Here is a 24,156-nt window from a genome sequence, read left to right as displayed (position 1 = left end):
TTATCTCTCTGAAGCTTTTAGAAAGGTGATCTAGCAATAGAGGTAACACACATATCTAGAAAATTTGTCTCTGAGGGAACACAGAACAATTATGCCTTCATGTTTAGAGGGATAAGAAATTACAACCGAACAAATTTCAAATCCTCCAGAAAATGGCCCTGCAGAAAATGCATCCTCTTCGAAGAAAGTTCTCCTCTACTTTATAGCCAAGTTTCTGCACTGCAAACATTAGTTAATTGGTAAGCCTGGAACCAAAATAAATCATTAATATGGAAAAGAATACTGAAGTGCGAAGAGCCACCATAAAGATCCCATTGTATTAGGCTGCAGATCGTGGTATTAACAGCTTGACCACAAATGCAAAGGTGGTGAGTCTTGAACTTTTTTTTTCCCTTCTTTTCTAAAATTCTCAATGTTTTGCAGCATGTATAAGGATTTCTTAAAATTACCTGTTTGGTTCCTATGTATTACAAGATCCTCAAAGATCTTCACAACGTATAAAGCAATATGTCAAGTGTTACTATAGCAAGACAAGAATAGATAAGTGAAGTCAAGGAACTAAATCCTGCTGCTCATGACACCACCACCACTGTAAGTCAAGAGCAGCTCCTTGAAAGCCATCTCTGACAGAAGTTACTGGGTCAGAAAAATTCAAACTTGATTCTCTTGCATGCCACTATCCATTTACTGCAGTTTGAAATCAGGCCTTACCAAGACAGCGAAAGGACAGCGAGCAGCAGCTTTTGGGTGCAGAGTATAAAGCAGTCTTTCTGCCTGTCTACTTAAGTTTATTCTTCCTATAACCTAAGAAATATTACAACCACCAATAAAAAAAAAACCTGTTCTGTATATAGTCTGAAACACCGTTCAGCATATATTGAAAGGACAGAAGAGAACCAAGTCCATTCTCTAAAAAAGACTATTTATATTATGTTTTCTTTAATTTTATAAAAAATCCCCAAGTGAACTAAATTGACACAAAGTGTTATAGGTTAAAAGAACCAACCAACTCCTCAAAAAAAACCCCTAAAACAACTAACAACAAACAAACAAACAAACTAATAATAAAAAACCAAACAAAACAAAACACAGCAAAAGGGAAAACAATAGCGATTTTGAACAACACAGGCCCTTTTGTTCACTGCATAATGACTGTGTAAGGCACAGCTGCATCAAGTATTCTTAAGGTTAACAGATACCAAAATACTGAATTCATACATTGGGTAAACACATACCACATGTTTATGAACATATGCACACACAGAAACATAGTAAAGGCAGTTAACAACATTTTGCAGACCTTCAAATTCTTTCTTTTTTTTTTTAATCTTTGGCTGATGATGGCGAGTTGCTCAGACTTTTTGTTATGTGTGGCTCAAATCACTTTGGGTATTTTGAAACAAGCTTTACAAGCTTTATCTGCTTAGCCTTTCTGGATAAAAACCCAGACCTATTAAAATCAAAGACCAACTCCTATTGACTTAAGTGGCTTAACACACTGTAAAATCCACAGCTCTAATTTTGCCCTCCTTCACACTAATGAAAATCCTAAATAATTGCTCTGAAGTCAGTTCACATTCATAGGATAAAGACAAAAAGAGCACAAGGGGGATTTCATTTTATAGCTTAGCTCCATAGTTGTGTGACTGATTAACTCCTGTGTCACAAAGAACACCAGTGCCTTTGATTTGTATGTTTATGTAAAGAACAATGGAAAATCTGGGATATTGAATTGACCCATGATAAAATGGTATCATGAAAGACTAACTTGGAAGGGTATTCATGTTTTAGAATATGTTATGAATCAAAGAGACTTCTGGAAAGAGTCCTAAGAAGAGAAAGAAAGAGAGGCTCAAATACTGTTCCAAATAGGAGATCTTAACCAAGAGATAAATTAACTCCCTGCTGTTGCAAGACATAAAAACTAATTAATGTCAACTATATAAAAAGACAATTATTCAAAGAAACCCAGAAAGCTCTGGCCAAGTATGCAATGGTCACTGGTGTGTGTATGGTCCATGTTTGCCTCTCTGTGGCAAACCTCCCAGGTGCTCTGCTACAGCTCCTGTTCTGGGAGAGTTCGTGGTCTCTTTATCTGCTGTTCTACAGCGTGGGCAGGGCTCTGGCACCACAGAATTAGTTATTAACCCTCCCATGCTCACCTGGGCCTATGCTGACTTGGAAAAAAGGCCTTCAATAATTTAACAGTTTGACTCTTTAGAACAATTAGCAAATCCACTAATTAGATGAATTTGTAATTCAGGATAGTATAAACCTGACATTCCTATACACAACTAAAGGAGCCTTCTGCTGCAAGCCAACCTTGGGTTTATACCACATTTTGCTTGTTGAGGGAGGGGGAGAGAAAAAAAAAACAACTTTCAAATTTCAGATGTTTTCATATCTAAGTTCTCATAGCAGGATTGTATTCAGGTTAGCATACAGCCTTGTTTTCCTTGGACCAAATGCAATAGCTTTCCTGAACTAGTGTTAATTCTGATAAAGAGTGATGAAAATATAAAGCAATAATACAAGATTGTAGCCTTAGTTGCGTACTAGCTAATTTTTAGATAGAATTAGGATAGGGCCTTGCTTGCTCACGCTAACTCACAGACAGGATATAGTTAACTTTATAACAAAGACTTTAGCAGGAACAGAAAACCTTAGAGTTTAGATAAGAGGCTTTGAAGCTCATGAGAAAGAGACCTTGAAAGTTGATGAAGAGAAGCTCCTGAAGAAAACACCAGTTTTGAGTTAATTGGACAGTGCCAACTCAGCAGTTCTTAGCAAAGGTAGAAAGTTCAAGCCGAGGATGACTTCTTACTTCATCCAAAAGACCCCCAAAGACCCTCGAAAGAAAACCCCAAGGGGCGTTCCAAGGCGGAGTTATAGGAGTGGTGCATGTTAATGATTCCCCTCCCACTTTTCTGGAATTTGCTGACACAGCTAATGCATATGTAACACAACTAATGTATATGTAATACTACTAATACATATGTAACATTATACTGCATAAAAAGAGCTGAACAAAGGCAATGGGTGTGCGCGATTGGAGGAATTATCGCCCATGCACCCGGCGCCGTGAATAAACATACCTGCTTCAATACTCTTTGCGAGTTTTGGGATTTGTTTCCACAAGTCAATTCAGACAACTAATGTGGTCTTAAAAGGACTTCTAATTTTTTCCTCATGTTTACATTTTAGAAAATGAAATCTTTTAAGAATTTCTCACTAAAACACTGATAATAATATTAAATGTAAGCTATAAAAAAGCCCCTTTTGCATTTTCATATTTCCAGGCATATTTTTTCTCCTAAAAACGTATTAAAAACGTCATACACATCTGTATGAGCAACAACCCAAACCATACGTTTGTTAAGCTTCAGTATAATGTCATCAAACCGTAGTTTACAAAAAGGAAAAGAAGTAATAATAATAAAAAAAAAGTAAAAATAATCACCCCCTGGATTCTGATACCCCGCCAGGGTTTAACATTTTAATTCTTCCAACACACACAGCCCAAGTGCTGGTACAACCACAAGGCACAGGCCCTGTGCCTCTCACGAGCCGAGATTCCCACACAGGCTCTCAGCAGCAACAGGTGCAGTAAGATTAACCCTGGCTTGAAAGTCTGCACTAAAGAAAGGTCTGCTCCCAAACCTCGTAAGAAAACACACCCAAGACACCAAACCACGGCACAACGCCCCGGGGCAGGCGGGACGGGACGGGACGGGATGGGAGGGCACCGGTGCCCCAGCACGCCTTGCTGGTCCCATTCAGCAGGAGCACGAAGCTTCACTGGGCAAAAAAGGGGCTTTGGGAGCAGCACCGAGCCTGCCCTGCTCGGCACGGGCAGCTCGGCAGGAGGCTCAGCCCGGGCTGCCCCGAGACGAGGCCGGCTGCGGGCCAAGGGTAGCGCCGAACCTGCCGGGCCGGCCGGGCCAGCCGGGCCCCAGCAGTGACCCCCGCCCGCTCACAACTCGCCTGGCAGGGAGGCGGGTTCGGCCGGGCCCGCCGCCACTTACCGAGCCCCAGCACCGGGATGCTGCGGCCGCTGGCGAGCGGCACCGCGGGGACCCCGCCCGGCCCGGGCCCGCCCGCCGCCGCCATGGCCCGGGACTACAGCTCCCGGCGGCCCCCGCGCCGCGCCGGGACAGCCGGGAGCGCGGAGGTGGGAGCGGGGAGCCGGCATTCCTGGAGGTGGGAGCGGGGCCCCGGCTGATCCCTGTTCCCTTTGCCTCCCTTGGCAGGTGGTGGCTGTGCCGGGCCCCCCAACATGCTGTACCTGGTGGGGCTGGGCCTGGGCGATGCCAAGGACATCACGGTGAAGGGGCTGGAGGCGGTGAGGCGGTGCCGCAGGGTGTACCTGGAGGCCTACACGTCCGTGCTCACGGTGGGCAAGGAGGCGCTGGTAGGTCCGGCCACGGGGCCCGAGGCCTCTCGGACCGCGGGATGAGGCGGGCGCGGGGGGCTCAGCGAGGAGAGCTGGTGGTGCCCGCTCTCGGGAGGAGGATGTGCGGGACCCTCGCACACTGCCTTTTGTAGGAGATGTCGCTTTGCTGCCTTGCGAGAAGACTGCAGCGAAAATAAAATGTTCCTCCTTTCAGCTCTTCGTACTGGTTTTCATCTCAGATTCTCCCAATGCGTGCAGATCGTGAAACGCTGGAGAACGCGGTTAGAAAAATGTCTGATCTGTTTAAAAGCAAACAAAAAAGCCCCAAAGACATACCAGAATAATGCATGTTTTGAAGCCGTGGGCCTCTGTATCAGCCTGAGGTGTCCTGGCATGCCTGCTGGGAATAACAATTTGACCGTCTCACGTGTCCATGTTTTCGCGTGGGCCAAGCTGTCTCACCACGCTGAGACTCCCAGAACAGGCCCAGTTCAGTCAGAGATGAACAATATGGAGATAAAGACACCTTATGGAAGACAACGATAGTCAAATGTACAAATTGTTACTCTGATGGGTTCATAGATGGTCATAGAAAGATAAAGTTTAATGTCAAAATAATACCATCAAAAGACCATACCTGCCCACAGAACAGGGATCTCTCCTCCCAGTAAGCTGTGCAGCGCTGTACAGAGATGCTCTCTGGGTCTTGGGTGCTGTAGAGCCATAATGTACCTGTATGCATACCTGTAAATACACAGGGCATGTGAGACTTTTAGCTTGTACTCAGCATTACGTGGTTTCTGGATACAAGGTAGGCTAGAATATTTGAGGCCATCTCTGGTTTACCTGCTGTATTTTGGAATTAAGATATGCTATGTGTTTTTATGTTTCTTTTCAGTACACTGAAGCAGTCTAAATTGTAGTCAATCCATTAAAACAAAATGTTCTTTTTTGTTGCTGTTTGATAGTTGGAAAATTGCTAAACGGAAAGGATTACTTGGATATTTTTACTTCACAAAATTTGCATTTGCTATCAAAAAAAACCCCAATTCCTAGCCATCTGAAAATAAAACATTGAATAATAGAAAAATGCTGAATATTTTGGTGTGGTTATTTTGTTGGTTTGTGGGGGCTTTTGTTATGTTTTTTTATTCTTTTAAGTCTCTTGCAAACCTTGAAGTTCCAAAGATGAGATAACTGGAAAAAGTGATCAATAAAAACAAAGTAAAAGATGTCTTACCTGAAACCACCTTGTTGGCCTAAAACATGTATTTAAAGCTATTTGATGCTAGACCATCTAAATTGGCCCTTAGTTTGGTGAAAGAACAGTTTGGACCCAGTGGCCTCCCAGTGAGTCTCCATTGTCAGGAGGGTGCTTTTTATACATTCTCTAATTAGCATGCTTTGATTAGCATTGTGGAGTAGTCTCAAAGCATGCAAATAGATTCCCTTGGATGGAAACAAACAAAGGTGTGCTCCTGGGACTGCACCCAATAGTTCTGTGGTGTGCATTTGTTTACAGCATTGGACTGAAGTCAGCCTGGTGCAGTGAAGGATAAGCCCACCCAAATGGATGCAGTGTTGTTACCGAGGGCTTTGCTTTCTAAAGTCCCATACCTAGTACTCTAGCTATGGGATGGATTTTTTTTGTGGAAGCACTGCTCCCCTTCTCTACAAGTATGATGGTTCTCTCATCAATTCACTGTCCTTTGGGGGCAAAGTCACAGAAGTCAGAAAAAAATCTGGGCCATAACTGATTTAACAGTTTTATCAATTCTGCATTTATATTGGTTCATATTCGTAATTCCACCCAAATTTTCTGTATACTACATAGAACAAAAATACCTTTTCTGATCTTTGCCCTGGAAAATATATCTTAAAATGTAAAGAGCATATGAAATGCATGGTGACACGTGACTTAAGAGACAGATGTGTTCAGTACGGTTAAACATGTTCCAGAACTAACTGAAGTTTCATAACATATGTGAAGTTGATTTGGGAAATAAAGGCATTTAAAACATACAAAGAGACACAATGATTACTGAGCTGCTGAAGAAAAGTGAAAGAAATGATCAAATGCATGTTCACATGTGTACATGGTAAAGTATTTCTTCAAGAGAACTCTGGAGGCGAAGGATTAATATGAAATCATTCCTTAGATGTGGTTTGTTTAAATGTACTAATAATAATAATGGCCAGTCTTCGCGAGCGAAGATCCGGGGAAGGTCTTTACACCTTCCAGCCTGCGCATTGGATTTTTTAGGTGAGACACAGTGTGCGCGGAACTGAGCCCACCCTTTAATCCTAAGGTTCATCTGCCGGGGCCAAGAGAGCTTGGACGGTGGCAGTGAGGTCCTTAGGACGTAGGTGGGTTGCCTTTAAGGGCTAACGAGCCCCACCTGCCCGGGAGTGGCCCTGACCGGGAATCGAACCCGGGTCTCCGCGGTGATAGCGCGGCGCCTTTACCCCCTAGACCACCAGGGGCTCCAAATGTACTAAGGAAAAATCAAAAAAAAAAAAAAAAAAAAAAAAAAAAAAAAAAAAAAAAAAAAAAAAAAAACGGGTTGTGGTGTAACTAGTGTGGTGTTTGTATCTGTTTTGACGTCAATGTTGTAACTAAGCCAAGCAGTCAGGCCGTGAGGGGGATGCCTGACAGTACCAGGGCCGGATGAATGAACTGTACCAGCAGCCCAGCAGGTACCTTTGGTGTGCAGGTGTGAGCAGGTGTGACTGAGCTACCTGTGGGGCAGCTTCTCAGCTGACACAGAAGGCACAGAAAAAAGAAGTCAGTATCAGAATAAAGTGCTTGACTGGTTTTTATCAGCTCAGGAGCTGCTTGATGGGAAGCTCAGGCATTCTTCCAAGTGGGGGTGAGGTTCTCCAAGACCTGGGGCAGACTGCTGGGGAGAATATTAAAGTTAGCTATTCCACTGTCCGTTGTCTGTGTTCCTGAGTGAGCACCCAGAGAGATACAAAACCACTCCTAACTGTCTTATTTTGATGCTTAATATTAATTTCAATTTCTAGGAAGAGTTTTATGGAAAAGAGTTGATTTTGGCTGACCGAGAAATGGTGGAACAAGAAGCAGATAGCCTCTTAAAAGAAGCTGATGTTTGTGATGTCGCATTTCTTGTAGTTGGGGATCCTTTTGGGTAAGACAAAGCAACATTTTGATTATTGCTCTAGCTTGATAACTCTTTTTTTCAGTAGGAAGAAGCCAACTCCGTAACTGTAATTCTTTATGAAGAAGCTGATTTTCAGACCAGAAGCACTGATTTTATGTCTGCATATCTTTTATTGTATTAAAATATACAAGCAATTTTCTACACTTTTATCTTGCTTCAGAGTTTTCTTGCCCAGATGTTTCTTATAGGTAGGAATGTGGACCCTCCAGGATGTATGAATCTTTCCTTCAGCAGACACTTACAATTTCCTTAATTATAATTTTATCCTCTATGGTACCTTTTATAATATAATTAATATTTTGTTTCATGTTTTGTCTTCTAACAGAAGAAATTTTAGGATATCCCATAATTAAGAAATGTGCTGCTTTGGGGGAGTGTTCTTTTAGTTGCTGTTTATACTTATAAGCTGCAGCTTTTATGCTCAGTTGTTTTAGAATGAATACAGATTATTATTGGTTGTACAGTGCTTCTGCTTTGATATAGGCCAGTTTTTTTAATCACTTATGTCATTATACATGTCTTCTCATGTTGGTCTATTTAGCCTTTTGTTTCCACTTTTTATTCCTGCTGAGAAGTATAGACTTTTTCTATCACCAGAAGGATCTCCTTCTGTCTCTTTGGTCAGGCATCATCAATCTGTATTGTCAAGCCGTACAGAGGAGCTTTTAGTCTCCAGCTGGTGATTCAAGATTTATACCACAGTGTTAAGGGGCACAAGAAAAATCAAATCACTAAGCACCTTATTTGTGAGTGAAAAAATAGAGAGTTTATGAAAAAGAGGAGCAGCATGCACAGCTGTCAAAAGCGGATAATTTATGTAAATACAGGTTGAAGGGAATTGGCAAGAGAATATTATATTAAGCTACGTTATTATGGGCAGATGATCCCGTATTTCAGAAATATTAATTATACTTGCAATCCATGTTTACATTAAAATTAGGATTCATGTAGAGTGGAGAGTCACATTACCTGCACCCTTGTAAGCAGTATTTTGATCTGTCTCAGTTACCATTAGTTTCAGTGTCAAAATACTTCAGTTCTGGTTAATGAACTACGTACTTGTAGAAAACTACCTTTTTTTTGAATGAGTTGCTTCTCTCTAAATGTTTATGTTCCTAGCTTTTAATATTGCAGCATAGAACTGCTCCTGTGCCCACACAGAGCCCTAAGTAAGGATTTAGGGGGTTGTGAGGTTACTAGGAAAGAGATCTGAAGGTTTCTGTCCTCAGACAAGGCACAGGGGAGGGGAGGACGATAGAAGTCATGTGACTGCCACTGATCGTAGAGTTTCAAGTCTATTTGCAGGTAAGAGTACTTGGCAGCCTTAGGAAATACCAGGTGGTGGTGGTTAATGACTAGAGCAATAAAACAAGTTGTGCCCCATCATCCTCCTCATGGTGTTCACTGCAAGGTTTTATCAGCATATGTGGTAACAGCTCTGGATGTGCTCACAGGGACCTGGCAATTTCTGTGGTACAGTGGAAAGCCCACCACTCTAGGCTGGTATTACCACTTGTATTATTATTACCCATAAAACTTAAAATCTGTATCAGTGACAGAAAATACTACCATAGTTTTGGGTGCAGAGGGCTGACTCCGTGAAGCCTTTGCTGGCACTAGCTGAGTGCTCGTGAGGGCACTTCTGCTTTTAGCCACAGTCATTATAGACAGATCTACTGGGAGAAAATAGTGGCTGGAGCAAATTTTAGTGAATAAAGCCAGCTGATCCCTTGGTCAGTATTAGCATAACCACAAAATCCTCCAGTGCTCCTTGTCCTTTGTATGGGAAGGGAATAACATAAGGCTGTAAAACTTCTCTTAGAGCAGACATTCTTAAATCACTTTTACTTATGGAAGTCAGGAGCAACATTTGTTTACTAACAAAAGTGTTTGGTTTAGTTCACTTTACTGCATTCTCTTAGGTCTGGGAGCCTGTTTGTATAAGGGCCTCAGAGTTCCCAAATTCAGATTCCTCAATTTTTTTTTTCTTTCAGTGAATTGATTTTTTAAAAATTATTGATCTTTACAGCCTTGCCAGCTGCTGCCACATTTGTGTTCCAGTCTGGAGCACCTGCTGGTGCTGGTCAGACACACAGGGTCAAAATTATCAAACTAAATTCAGGGGAATTCTGTGAGGGTAACTGCACAAGGCCAGGGTGAAAGCAGTTTTCCTAGTTCATTGTCCTGATGGACATATGCTATTTCTTCCTTTCCTTCCTTCTTTGGAACCGCCACACAGAAATGTGTGGTACATGTTGGGAATGATGTAAGCATGCATGCAAGCAAGATACGTATGTAAACATTGGTGCAATTCAAGGATTTCCTTGATCTCTGTGTACTTACCATTTTAGAAAGGCTCTAATCTCAATTGCATAACTGTTAAGCCCAGTGATTTTTGCAGCAGTCTCTCACTGCAAGGTGTTTATTGAGTCTTAGACCTGGAGCCGAATTTAGCTCAGTCTGAAAGTTAACTAGAATTCACTCAGATTTAGGCATTGTTAATTTAAGTAATTTGGCTTAAATATCATGAAAGTTGATTTAGTCTACGGATGTCTTTTCTAAGTAGTGCCAGCAGTTCACCTCTGTCCATTTGGAGATCTTGACTGAGTGTGTTGCTTTCCTGGCACGTGCTGGTGCAGACGGGAGAGGGCCTGGCTGGGCACTACTGGAGTTTTGGAAGTCTGTGCCAAATAGAGGTGACCTTTACAGTTCAACACATGTTCCACAGATACCTGCAGAAGACAAAGGATAAATGGAGCTTTCCTTTTCAAGTACTTGCCAAAGCTACTTTATAAAGTAACAGTTGTATTCGTGTTACAGTTTTAATGATGCCAGAAAGCTGCAAAGAACTGGAATATCCTGAAGATGCCTGTGATTTCAGCTAGGGAAGATGGCACATGGAGACCTTACTGGAGTTTTTACTGTCCCATAACAATTGGTCAGGATATTGTTGCTATTTTGTCACCTCTGCATTGCCCTTGTTGTGAAGGGTTTCATTTCACTTTCAGAACAAATTATTATGCTACTAACACTTGGTAACTTCCATCTTTTCAATCTTTAATTCCTTTCTTTTCTTAACACAGGGCCACAACACACAGTGATTTAGTACTACGTGCAGTAAAACTGGGGATTCCTTACAAGGTCATTCACAATGCTTCAATAATGAATGCTGTGGGCTGCTGTGGTTTACAGGTAATATTTTTGTATGTGCAGTCAGAATTTGTTAACGCTTCCTTTTCAGCATGCAACATGTCAGAAAAAGTCCCTTTTGATGAGCACATATGAAAATGAGCAGTAACACTTTTATTTTTCTCTGCTCTCCAACTTTCCTCTGCCTCAAGAGACCCTGATATTTAAGGTTATTTTGCAGATAAAACTTTGCTCATGTTGGCTTCCTTCTACTGCTCATGGTCACCTGATAAGTTTATTCTTAAATAAGGTTGTTATCTCGTTGAGAAGTATGCTGGTCCTGTCATAAAAGAAACAGATGCACAAGCTTGTGTATATGTCCAACTCATAACTAATTCCAAAGTCTTGTATATGATGCATTCTTTCTCTCCAAGTTCAATCTGTCTCCACTTTCTGCCTGTCTGATGAGAGAGGAGGGATTTGCCTAGCCAAGGAGTAGTAAAACAAATTACAGTTTTTGTGCATCTTGAATGGCTAAAGTAGAAAAGGTCTAGTGTTCCCCAAGAAAATAGTTCCTTTTACACATGTATAGGTTCATTATTACTTTTCTGCATGAAAAATGTTATGGCAGTGTATGAATCATAACTAATCACAGATATAAATTAGATGAAGTTTCCTCCTCTTGTTTTCATTCATTTTTAACATAGGACCTGCCCTCTCACCTAAACCAAGTTCCCACTTGACCAAGCACAGGAATGTAAATGTACTACAGACAAGAGTTGAGGGTTTGAACAATAACTTCATCACTGAAGGAGGAATTCCTTCCTAGCTGTACATAAAAGAACAAAATTTGTTTTAATTTCAGCAAACAACTTCAAATTTCCACTGACAAAACTCCAATACTCCAAATGCCATTGAACTAACAATGCTGTCCAACAGCAGAAAATCTGTTACAATAAGTTGGGTATTATCTTTGGTTTTGATTAGAAATCTGAGAGCCCTGTCTGATGCAGCAGTTCAACAACAGTGCATTGACACCTGCTCCAAGATGTGAATGCTAATGCTAAAGGGAACACAGCGCAGCATTCACACTCTATATAATTCTTCCTGTGAGCCCTTTCTCAGTGATACCTGCCTATTGCTGCAAGACTTGGGCAAAATTATCTTTTAGGAAGGAAATAAGTTTCTTGGTGTCTAAAATCTACATGTAGAGACAGATGGCAGCTGCCGCATGACTGCACTTACTGGGGCGGGTAGCGCAAGAGTTGGGGCTGGGGCTCTCTCTTTCCCCTTTTGGCTTCATGGTAGTGGAAAGTTTGCTTTTGCTGTCTGACTGTTGATAAGTAGTTTCTACTGGTCACTATCTTTTTTACTGTTCTCTTGTGTTCATTCAGAAGGAAGGTGCAAAGCCCAAAGAGTTTTCTACGTTTTCTGAAAGTTTGCTTCCCCCACAGCTCCAGCTAGGCATGGGAAGGAAGAGTATAGAACTTCTGGGTTCCTTGAAAGAAAACTAGCTGGGAGTATATTACAAACAATCCATGTGCAGAGTTTTGGAGATTAGTTTACTATTTATTTCCTTATCCCATGCTGAAGGGAACAGACTATGAAGGAAACTTGATCTGTTTTTTAAACCCTGGCATTAGTCCCCTTTTCCTCCCTGGCTTGGGAGGGGCTGCCTTCTCCTAAGTCAATATTCCTGTTGTTGTATAAAGCATTTAGGAAATAGTGATCATATTACCAGACAGACTATAACCAGTTATGTGTTTAACTCTTCATTGCTCCTTACAGGCGTAAACAGCAACTGAGGTGTATCTTACATAAGAGCAGCCTGTGATTTAGAGCTGTGGTGGAAGTTCATAATTTCTTTCAACAGTCTTTACGTTCATGGCTGTCTCCTACCATCAATTTAATTTTGGAGTTATTGTGTCTCAAACTGCAGAGTTGCTGTCAAGTTATAGGAGGGATTCCTCTTTTCTTTACCACAGAAAAGGCTTGGCTTTTTTTTCTTGCTTTAATCTGATTGTGATACAAACCCTCTCTCTTTCTTAGCAGAGAAAAACAGGAAACACCTTTATACACTGTTCTGAGAGCCATGTGCTTAGTGAGCTGTAACTGCTGATTAGGCCCTCAGTGCAGCTACAGCGCAGTCTGAGCAGGGAAGGACATGTCTCTTGTCATCAGAGCCTGACTTCCAAGGTTTTACCTGTACCCACTCTCAGTTCTTTGGAACAGGCTGATTGCTAAGGCTTTTAGCCCTAGAATAAAGAGGCAGAAAACTCAGGATCTCTAAAGTACACATTTTCAGTTCTTCCTAGTCTGCATGATATTTGGGTTAGTTTGGGAAGGTCACTGGCCAAAATGGTGCTTTCAGGACAGAATTCTCTCTGACCCAATTCTGGTGATATATCTTTGAGGTAGAAGTATGGATGATCAAACCCATGAGGAAGATTCTGCATCGTACTGACCTGGGTGCATGCGAAGGAATGATGCAGCTCAAAATAGCTGAGATAATGGCATTAACATAAAAAAGAGGATTGAGAACTAAAGTGCAAAGACAGGGATGAGATAAAAGACTGAAAAGAGACACTCGTTTCTGAGTGGTGTTGCTCATTTTGAAAGCATTTGCTTTATATTTTGGTAGGGCAGCTAGGAAAAAAAACATGTTATGGCAGAGTCCTGCCTTTCTTTTGAGATGTACCCACTTTCCACCTGAATAGCTTCAGAACAAACATCTGCATGTTCCCTCGCTTCTTTCAGTGACTCATTTCGATGTTTTTTGTTTGCAGTCCAGTTAGTTCTTGTAAGACAATTACAGTTAGAAAATAGAAAATCGTCTTTTTGCTACCAGCTGATCACTTATGCAAAAGCAATGCTTACTATGTGATTTTTGAGCTTTTACTGAACAGGTGAGTACATTTTCAGTGTTAAGTTGAAAAGTATTACTTAAAGGTAAGGAAGCTGAAGGATGCTATTATAAATCACTGTGCTTATAGTCAGATAGAAAACCTGTAGTAGCTGCAGGAGTGGAACCTCTGAGTTCCACCCTCTCTCTGTGCCCTAATCTTCAAAAACCCTTTGCTCCAATAGGAGGGACTTTACATGAAATGGTTTTTATTCACTGACAGTTAAACCAAACTGTTTTCCATCACTACTTGGTTTTCTCAGTTACTACCAGCTTCTGAGCATTTTAGAAGCTGGCATTTTCTCAAGCCAATTAAAGGTTAAATTAGTGCTAGTCACACTACTTCATTACTCACAATTGCTGTCCAACTTAGTGTCATTTGTCACCAACAAGCATGATGCAGAAAAATCCATTTAATCAGAACAGTTTGTGGTATTTTTCTTTTAGCTATCTTTATTTCATATTAGTAACCTAAGTCACCAGGGTGGGAAGGAAACATTGTTTGATGTTGCTGGGAAGCGTCTTAGAAGATTATTAAAGATAAGGTAACACTACCTTGGAGAGAAAATCTTCTCCTATTCAAGTTTGCTTGTGGAGATTCTGAGTATTTTGGTAGCTGAATGTTATTTTGCTTGTGGAGTGCCCATTTCCTAAGCACAGATACAAGAGGCAGCCATAGAAAAATGTGCTTTTTCCTTCAGCTGCTTTTATGTGATTTGTCCCAGCTGTCTTTTGAAGACTGCAGTCATGTGGAGTGGGATTCCCTCAGCCAAGTGTCTTTTCTTCACAGTTCTTTTCTCTCTGGCATGTACTAAGGGGACTGGAGGTTTTTGGGTCAGCTGAGGCAATTTGTTGGCCTGCAGTACAAAAAGGAGTCATAGCCACATACGTGTGAATGGCAAAACCTTTCAATTTCATGTGAAGGTTCTCAGGAGAGGCATTTGAAGTTGCTAAATATCTGTGCTACTAAATAAGGTAGTGTAAAGGCCCAGAGCTAGGCTTGTGGTTGTTTCAATTCCAAGCAAAAACGAAGGTTGACTGATTCTTGCTGCCTCTTTGTTGATGATTGCACTGCCTAAGCTGCTATCTGGTAGAAATATATAATGTAAAGAACAGTAGGAGCCCTTTAATCTGATGTATGTTGTCTAGAGGGTTGTTAACAGGTTAGGGAGGATAAGGGGAAAAAATCCGACTTGTTAGTTTGCCCTTTTTGAGGATGAACGTTGCATAGCATCACGTCAGGATTCTTATGACAAAGGTAAAGAAAACGTGTCTTAGCTTTTCTGTGTACGTTCATTGGGATTAGGAAGTAACCTGGGATAGTGCAAGGTGCTCTGCAGTCTCCAAATTCCAATGAGGAGTAGTCTAAGGAGAAAAAGCCTCTTAGTTCCTGTCAGTGGGATGTGATCAGGCTGTGAAGAGTGTTCAGACAGAGCTCACCTGTCTGCAGTGTAACCTGCAACCACCCCAACACAGAACACAGCTGAGTAGCACATCAGTCCTGTGGGGTTTCAGTGCTTGGCTGTGTATTACAGGTAGCAGGTCTGAAAAATGCAATGACTCATTTTATCTTCTTGTCCCACCACATAACCAGTTCTGAAGCTGTTTGAAATTGTAGGAAAGCAGGTTGGCTCGTAAGTGAAAAATTGCTTTGTCACCGTTGCAGCTGATACAGCAATAATTCTGGGAAAGATGCTGTAAAAATAAATGTCTGTATTTTGAAATGTTTACTTCTTGGTTTCTCTGCAGCTGTTGCCCTACTGCCCTTTAATATGATGTTGCATCTTCTCTCCTGCTTGCTTTAGTACTTTTTAGACAGGACGGAGGATCTTCCTTTTTTAATTTCCCTATTTAGTCTCAGTCTTGTTCCTTCTTTTTAGGCCCTAAATTTTTGTGGTGATTAGCCACATTTTAAGTGAGGATGGTTGATCTGGACTGTTTCAGGTGTCTGATGTCATTCAGACTGGCCTTTAACAAAGTTGCTCAGTAGTTTTCACTGAAATTTCACTTGCATGCAGGCTTTCCAAGGTGAAATCATGAAATCATGGTGCAGCACTTTTTCTCTCATAGTTTATTTCAGCCTCTCAATTTTTAGTCTCTTTGTTTTATTTTTTTGCTTATATAAACAAGAAGTAAAATAAGAAACATCAATAACAGAAGGATTAAAATACCAACTGAAAACATCACCTCAGTACCAAAAGCTGTCAATCATTCTCTTGTGTTGCATGTGTAAATAAAATAGGAAGTTATAGGTTGGTCTGAGGTGATGTAACTGTGAGTTGAAGCACAGTTTTCTGCAGTGTTTTGCGAGGCAGAAAACTCTAGCAGCAGGGCATTGCCTCAGAGTAGAGTTCTGGCTTCCTTTCCCGACTCTCAGCTATTGTGTTGCAAAATTTAAGTGCACAAAGCTTTGCTTAAGCCAGTTACTTCTTGGGTGGGGGGGGGAGAGGTATTTCCAAAGACTGAGGTCTTTCAAAATGACCTTTTGAAATTTTTCTGTGATGTTTTTGAGCACTGGGGAGAAGGTAAGAAGGTTAATTTCCAACCTGAGAGCACAAAATATCTTTCCAACCATCTCACTGCGCCCCTTTGAAATTCTGGCACTTCTGTGCCTGAGCAGAATGTAGGCTCTAACAAATCCAATGATTAGTACAAGTGTGATGCTGGAGATGTTTTGGCTTGTACAGAACAGATATCACCTGCTCCTAAGGTCAGGTGCTTCAGGAGGAGAGCAGCACACAGCAGGCTGTGAACCTTCATTTGCTGTTGCCTTCCTTTAAAGCTGTGCCAGGAAATGCACAGCATGATCATTTCAGTGAAAACACACACAGCTCCTTATCACCTGAGTGAACTTCTTCTGAACAGTCTCAAAGCACGGCATTAATCCTCAGTTGTGCTGTAATACACCTTGGCTGACGAACATGTTGAACAGTTTTATTCCAGTGACAAGTGTGATTTCTGGATTTTTGGGGCCCTATTTAGCATTCAATGGTTGGTGGAAAGAACATTTTTTTTTAATTTCAGTGGGTTCTGACTCTAGTGGACCTGCTGTCTTCTGTAACTGCTGAGTCCTTAGAATAGTAGTGGAATTTTTGGTATTTACTGCTCTCTCTGCACTTAGGCTTTTCTTGAAAATGGGATACTTCACGTGATTTCAAGAGGCAGAAATTAAAATGCAGCAGAGGAGTATATATTAGGAAAAAGCTGATCTGCATGAGGTACAGGGAGGGTGTTAAAGGTGTAAGTTCTGATACAGTCATGTGTTGCTTCTTTAATGCAGACTTGTCCTGGTGGAAGAGCAGTTCCTGTGTTTGCATAATGTCACACATCTGCAGAGATCAAATGCTGGATGAGAAAGGAACAGTGGTTTGTGTCTGTAGAAGTGTTTGTAAGATAATTGGTTACAAGTAGTCAAGCACAATCCACTTATTGCTTCAGTTCCACAGCATTCAGACTGATGGTGTACCAGAAAGTTTCCAAAGCACTATTTCTCCCCATTTAAATTAAAGTAAAAATATGTGTGCATTAATGCTGGGAAATCTGTTCTTCACAAGATTAGTTAGTAGAGGGGTATAAGCTGCAAAGGCATTTCTAGGAGGTTAATAAAATATGTCCCATTCCATCTTATTGTTGTAGAAGCTACTTCTGTACTTCCAGGTGCTGAGAAAACAGGTGTATTTTTGTGAGACTGTAAGTAGTTTTCTATGATATCAATACTTGAAGGTATTCTGAAGTTATTTCTACTGAGTAGACAGGCCATTTCTGAGAAAAGCGTTTTATTCTTTTCTGACATTCAGACTTTAGTTTAATGCAAAACCTGGTAAACAAAGGACAGATTCAGTGAATCTGACTGGCAGGGCTTGCACAGAAAGAATAACTTGCTTAACTTCTTGTTGGCAAAAAGGATGGAGAATCTTTGTAATGAATAATGGAAAAGAGAACGATAACAATCGGAACAAGTGCTGTAGGGTATAAAGTTGAATGCCCAACTTGTTCTTAATATGTGGCAGAGTGGTTTAAAAGTTCTGATTCACAACAAAATACCTATCAGATAGTAACATTTTGCCCACTTCTGCACAGCCTTTTCTTCACTAAAAGGCAGAGGTGGAAGTTTGTCTCCTTCAGGTTATTGAAATGCCAAAGGGATAATATTTAAGGTTAATTGAGGCCACTTTCTGTCCTGAACAAGGACTGCTGCTTTTGGGAAATGGCTGCAGTGGCTTTCAGGTGGCAGATGGGAAGCAGTTAGTTGAGTTGGTACTGGGCATTTCGGCAATTGTGGAAGATTGCAGGGATAATACCAATGAGATTAAAGGTACCTTGCTCCCAGATGTTCCAGCAGTGAAGGGGAGAAACTTCTTGTATATTTTTTCTTCAGATTTGGTACAAAATGGGAAAGAGTTCTAGGCAGCCACATGGAAAATAGGCAAAGCATAGTATGGGGTTTTTTTAAATTTTCTAGAACACAGCTAAAAACTTGAAATAGTTAACAAGTTACCTCAGGAGCAATTCATTTGGTTCAACCTGTATTTACTTTACTGGAAGAACCTTTAGATTGTGAAAGGTACACTGTGTGTTCTTGTCCTTGCACTACAATGAAATACTTAAAAGAGGAAATGTTTTCAGTAGTATTCCAGGAGTCTTTGAATAAACTCTGTTTCCATCAGCATGAATGGTTAAAATTTGAGCTTTTGGTCCCTTGAAAACAAACATGTTTCTGCTTTGATTCAAGTTCTGTTCTGCCAGCATAAAGGAGTTAAAACCGCAACCTAATGCCACAGTAAAATCAGTCTGTGCAGGGAAATCCCCAAATGGCACAGGGCTGCCAGAGCTGCTTCTACACAGGGTCCTCTGCCAACAGCACACACCGTGTCTCCTGTAGCGGGCATGGAAAAGCATCTTTTCCTTCCAGGAGTCCAGAGGAAGCGGGAAGGGCAGACCATATAGCTGTTGTTTCTCTGGTGGGCCTGAACAGACAGAACGTGGGCAAGCTGTAACAATCCATCTGGGACGGCCCCATTCCAGAGCTGAACTGACCAAAATTGGTGCATGGTTTTACCCTTTTTCAGCTTGGTTACAAAAACTTCCAAGCCAAATATTGCCTTAGGGTACATATGACTTTCACTTTTGCATCACCAGAGATGATTGGCAAGACTGTTACTTCAGATGTCTTCCCTGAGACTAGGGACTTACAGTAATAAATGTGTTAAGACTGAGAACAGAATCAGTGAGTATGCTTGACATACAATCTGCCAGCAATATTCTTCTTACCATATGTGCATAAACAATGTTGCACCTCTCTGCTTCATGTGCAATCTGTCCTTTCTTCAGATCTTCCCATCTACTGTCTCCTTAGACTGTAACTTCTTTTGCATGACAGAGCTTTCTTTTATCTGCAGGAAAGTGCCATTTTAAAATAAATACTACTGATCGGTGAATCAAAACATTGCATTATAGCATTATTTGGAGTTGCCTAGCCTTAAGCAAAATAAGAAATAACAAGTAACACTTTTCGTGCTAATCTTACAAAGTTTCTGCCTTTAAAAGGACTTCAGAATTAAGTAACAAAGAATAGAAGGTATATTGGAAGTTAGTTAATATACATTGGAAGGGTGAATGCGAGAGAGAGGTAAAAACTTTACAAGTAGCTCATTACTTGTCCTTTAACATTATTGCATGCTCTCAGTTTTTTCTTATTGTGTATACATGTGTATACATGTTCCTGCATTTGCTTTGTTTTACAGTTGTACAGTTTTGGAGAGACAGTTTCTATAGTGTTCTGGACAGATACATGGAAGCCAGAAAGCTTTTTTGACAAGATCGAGAAGAACCGGCGGAGTGGAATGCACACCCTGTGCTTACTTGGTGAGTGGCTGCCCGGGCTCCTTGGCTACCAATGCAGCACTCAGAGGCAGCAGTGACAGGCCCGGGATGCTGTCTGTGATTCAGCATGTTCTTAGCTGACATGTACCTCTGAAAACACAAAAATGGAATGTTAGTGCACGTGTGTTTAGAGTCAGTTCGCCATTGTTCATGTTACAGCAGCCGGGAATTTCATAATTCCTTCTCAGAAAATCCCTACTGATGCCTTTGTAGAAGTCAAAGAGGAGCAGAAGGTCCATTTCTGCTCTTAAGTTCACTAAGATTTTGAGCTAGATCTGGCTCAGGGTCCAAAGCAGATTGCAGTGACTAGCAGCCATCTTTTATTGAGTTAATTAAGTCAACACATGTAATTTTCTGAGGAGCTAAATCATACTTTTAACCACATTTGTATTTTGTAAGGTGATATTCTTTTTCCTAACTTATCTAAGAATCTTTTGTCATGTGAGAAGCTTCAGTGTTAAAAAAATCCTTACTATCATGGAGCTGAAATGGAACACTGCTCCCACCTGATTGCTGTCCCAGGCTCTCCCGCAGTGCTGTCTGATCTTCACCCTACCCCACAGCCCTCAGCTGACAGCCACTTCATGAGAAACTCCACTAGTTTAAGTAAATCCTTCAAGATTATGCAACTCCCAGGACATAAACTATAAGGCACCTGCATTATTTGTAGATATAGTTATATATCTCTCTGTATCATAGTTTAGACACAGCTGGGACCATTCAGGGCTAAATAATTAATATCTTACATAAAAACAAAGCCTGTGGTAACTGGAGGATCCTGAGCAGGAAACAATTTAAATTTGTAAGCGTCACTGCACATCAGACTTTCCAATGCCTTGAAAGTTATTTGTTTTCAAAACTGGCTAAAAATCAGAATTCTGGTAATTTGTTTTAAAGAAGGATGACCTGACAAGGGCTTCAGACAAGGAGAATAAAAATTTTGAAACCATAAAATTGCATTATAAATCTCACATTTCAGGGATTACTGTGGTAGCTGGCATCTCATTGTTACTCAGAGCCAAAAACTACCCATTTCCAGACTAATAGTTCCCTTAATAATACTTGGTCATTTTGGTCTATGTATTGTGTTTATCCAACTGACTGGATTACTGAGACATTAAAAAGGTTAGTGCTGATAAACTTCTGAATTCAAAGTGACTCCATGGACATATAAGCAATTTGGTAAACTGGGCACTTACAGTCTTGCAGCTTTGCAATTCAAACCCTTTTCATCTGAGTCACTTTGGTTTACAAGTTAATGATATAATTAAGCAATACTTTTTTAAAATCCAAGGTTAAAAATGTATCCAGCTTTCAGTATGGTAATTTTTGGGGGGCATCTGAATACAGGTAACATTCAAATTCTTCTTGGAGAAATTATGGTCAATTAGTTTCTTAAAAATGCATCTGTGCAGAGCCTTGCCTCCCTCACTCCTTCTATTTCAGTTTTGCCCAAGCCTTTTTTTCCCCCATAGCAGAAGATTGTTCTAAATTCTGATTAGGACAGGAAGTGCTAACGAAAGTCAGGTTCCTGCAGGGCAGTGATGTAACCACTGTCAGTCAGTCATACCCTTCTACCTTTGGTGACCACGAAGTGCTCATAATTTAGGAGAAGCCTCAGTACCCTGGTGTGCCCAACTGTGCTGGTATTTAGCTATCCCATTATAAACATGCCTGCTATTTGTATACTCAGCTGTATTTTAGTTCAGCTGTGTTGCTCTGAAATCTGTGAAACCTGCCCTATCTTTGGGTAAAATCACATGCATAAAGTCAGAATACTTTGTGATTAATTAACACGTGTAACAGTACAATTATTCCTGTAATAGCTAAAGTGTTGTTATAAATTTTATAGAAACCGTTAATTAAATTTTTACCTACATAGAAAACCAAGTAGGCAGTTTGTAGGCAACCTGAGTTTTAATATGTTTTGTTCTACAGATATTAAAGTGAAGGAGCAGTCTCTGGAGAATCTCATGAAGTGAGTCACCATTTTGAAAATATACAGAAACACACAGTGCACTTACAGAGGTTTTTTTGTACAAGGAACAAAGGTTCTTTGCCCATGGCCTAATACTGAACTTACCTGCCTTCTCCTCTCGTGCTTCTCAGTGGCTACACTCTTTTGTTTCTTAAAAGGAGTGGAACTCTTGTTCACTGCAGCAGGACCTGGCTTTATTTACAGTAACTGAATAGAGTTGCAGCAGAGCTGATTTTTTTTGTAACTGTTGCTGTGAGAAGTTCTCGGTCAGAATGGGGTAGGCTTTCCGCTTGGCGAATGAAGTGTTATTTCTCCACTGTTCTGTCACGGCCTGAAACAGATTAATATCTGAAACAGCGTTCTAAATTTATTCTTCTGTACACTGGCTAGAAACAGTGTGAAACACAGCATACCAACCTTTTTAAACAGTTAAATAAGCAATATATAGAAAATGCTCTTAAATTTGTTTAACTGTATTCAAAAAGCTCTTACCACATCTTATTCATCTCTCTGCAATCTGTGTGTTTTGACAGTGGTGAATATAAATGGTTCCTTTATACACATGCTGTAACTGGTCTAAATTAACGTTTGTGAAGTCTCACGGTATCATTGAGGTTTGTTTATTCTGGAGTTCAAAATAAAATCTGTTTGACTGAATCCACAGTTGGCAAGGAAAGCAGCATTTCATTTAAGAATATATTTCTAGTCTGTAATCATCTGTCTACAGGGCATTTGACAGAAAAACAGTCATTTGCCCTTGAATTTAAGTCTAATGCATCTCCCAGGAGTAGCTGCAAAACCTGCATATTGCTTCTAGCAGCTGAATTTGCTTTTAGGACTCAAATGATCTGCCAGCGGGAGGCCCAGCTGTTTCACAGGTGTGGTGAGAGCACAAAGACTTCTGTCTTCCGTAAAAGGCCCAGCCTGTCTAAAAGGCCCTTTTGTCTAAAAGGCCCAGCCTGAGAGCCTGGCCTGTTAAAGTTCAAGTTGCTGTCTAGAGGCCTCTTGAAATAAGTTGCAAGAACGCTGGGGATAATGAAACGTGTTATATGTGAAATTTCTCTACTTTCCCTTCACGGCAGAGGAAGAAAGATTTATGAGCCCCCGCGCTACATGAGTGTGAATCAAGCTGCAGAACAGCTTCTTGCCATTATTCAAAACAGGAGGCTCCAAGGAGAAAAACCAGGTATACGACTGCAATGTTTGTGTCTGCTACTACCCCTCTCCAGTCACACCCCTTGATGAGCCTCTGGGCTCCACTCCCTTCCTCTTACTCTTGGCATTCTCTGGCTCTGCAGTGGATTTCGGCTGCTTTAAATCTTAGTCGAGATGGATTTAGCTGAGCTTGAACATGGCATAGCTCAGTGAGCAAAGCTTCTGAAGGTGCATAAGTGGCTCCTGGAGGTTTAGTCAAAGCCTCAGTTTGGAAACCATGGACTGTTTCTGTCCCTCTGTAACTGTGAGCTCTTTGATCCATTCGAGTTGCAGGAGGTGGAAGGATTCTGAGTGTTTTAGATCAGTCAAGCTTCAAAAAAATCTCTGCTATGTTTTACTTAGACTGGTCACACTCTGCTCTGCATGAATCTAGGTTAATCCAAGGATGCAGAACTGTGATTTTGACCTTGAATTCTTCACAGTAGTCAGGAGCAAACTGTGAAGCATGTTTATTGAGACCAAGGGTAAACTCACAGCAGCTATAAAGATGACTCAGTTGTGTCACATAAATTTTTTTCTAATAAAAATTCATCTAGCTCTATTCTTCTTTTTAGAAGTTCAATACTGTTAAAATGAAAATCTTTTCCTTTTATCCCTTATATAGAATGAATCAGAAGCAGCCATTTCCTGAAAGTGAACACAGTTCCTGAAGGAATTACATATTCTACTTCTGCTGCCTTCCCATTCCTCTTTATCAACATCTTTAAGCTACAGCTTTATTTGATTTTGAAGAATAATCTTCTTTCTGGGCCACTCCAATAATTTAATAATTAAAGGTTTAAGCATTTAGAGTACTTTTCCCCTTTATGATAGGATCATTAGTCAATAAATTAAGCATTTAATCTTCTTTCTTACAGAAACTACTGAAAACACAATTTGTGTTGGCCTTGCTCGTGTGGGTGCTCCAGATGAGAAGATTGCAGCAGGCACACTACAGCAGATGTCCAGCGTGGAGTTGGGAGGTCCACTACATTCCCTAATTGTTACAGGCACTATGCATCCTCTGGAATTAGAAATGCTTAAGCTTTTCTCTGTAGATAGTTCCAGTTTTGAAAATAATGCATGTCAAAGGACCACTTAAATAAAAATGAGGAATTTACGTTTTTATTCCATCTTTAATTTCGTAACAGCATAAAGTTATTCCTGTGAATATTTAAGACCTGCCTAACAGCAGTTACACTGCACATGGCTTCAGAAGACAACACTGTAGGAATGTGGACCTGCTTTTACCCGAGGCTGCAAACTGCAAGCTGCACCTGCCTGTATCTGCTTCTACCATGTAGATACCTCCAGAAAGTTTTAAACACATCAGCATGACCTGTGATCAAGGGGACATCACTTCTGCTGTAGTCCATTAACCAAGCCTACTGCATACATTGTTATAAGTGCATTAGATGTTACATTTTGCTTTTCAACTTTCCAGAAACTCAGTAGTCCTCTCACTTACAGAAACCATTAGCATGCAAAACCT

The 24,156-nt window shown here is 40.8% G+C and overlaps 2 protein-coding genes across 3 annotated transcripts in view; one reads left to right on the top strand and one right to left on the bottom strand.

The window, feature by feature from the left end:
- Positions 1-4,129, bottom strand: part of LOC126635496 (uncharacterized oxidoreductase ZK1290.5-like) — a 44,274-nt gene extending 40,145 nt beyond the window's left edge. For both annotated transcript variants that reach the window (XR_007627728.1, XM_050306821.1), the window contains exon 1: positions 4,026-4,129. Coding sequence is in view for 1 of the 2 variants with exons in the window: in XM_050306821.1 (XP_050162778.1) it covers positions 4,026-4,110 (85 nt within the window). In the remaining variant the exon portion in view is untranslated. The remainder of the gene's footprint in view (positions 1-4,025) is intronic.
- Positions 4,130-4,172: 43 nt separating this feature from the next.
- Positions 4,173-23,792, top strand: DPH5 (diphthamide biosynthesis 5). The gene is made up of 7 exons (XM_050306822.1): positions 4,173-4,411; positions 7,421-7,545; positions 10,662-10,770; positions 19,354-19,474; positions 21,431-21,470; positions 22,553-22,656; positions 23,543-23,792. Exons 1-7 carry the CDS (start codon positions 4,277-4,279, stop codon positions 23,764-23,766), a joined length of 858 nt encoding a protein of 285 aa, XP_050162779.1. The 5' UTR covers positions 4,173-4,276; the 3' UTR covers positions 23,767-23,792.
- Positions 23,793-24,156: the final 364 nt, after the last annotated feature.

The sequence above is a fragment of the Myiozetetes cayanensis genome, unplaced genomic scaffold, assembly GCF_022539395.1.
Source record: "Myiozetetes cayanensis isolate MyiCay16 unplaced genomic scaffold, myiCay2020 scf12, whole genome shotgun sequence".
Taxonomy (NCBI): Eukaryota; Metazoa; Chordata; class Aves; order Passeriformes; family Tyrannidae; genus Myiozetetes; species Myiozetetes cayanensis.
Note: the sequence above shows the minus strand (reverse complement) of the source record. Positions and strands in the feature narration are given on the sequence as shown.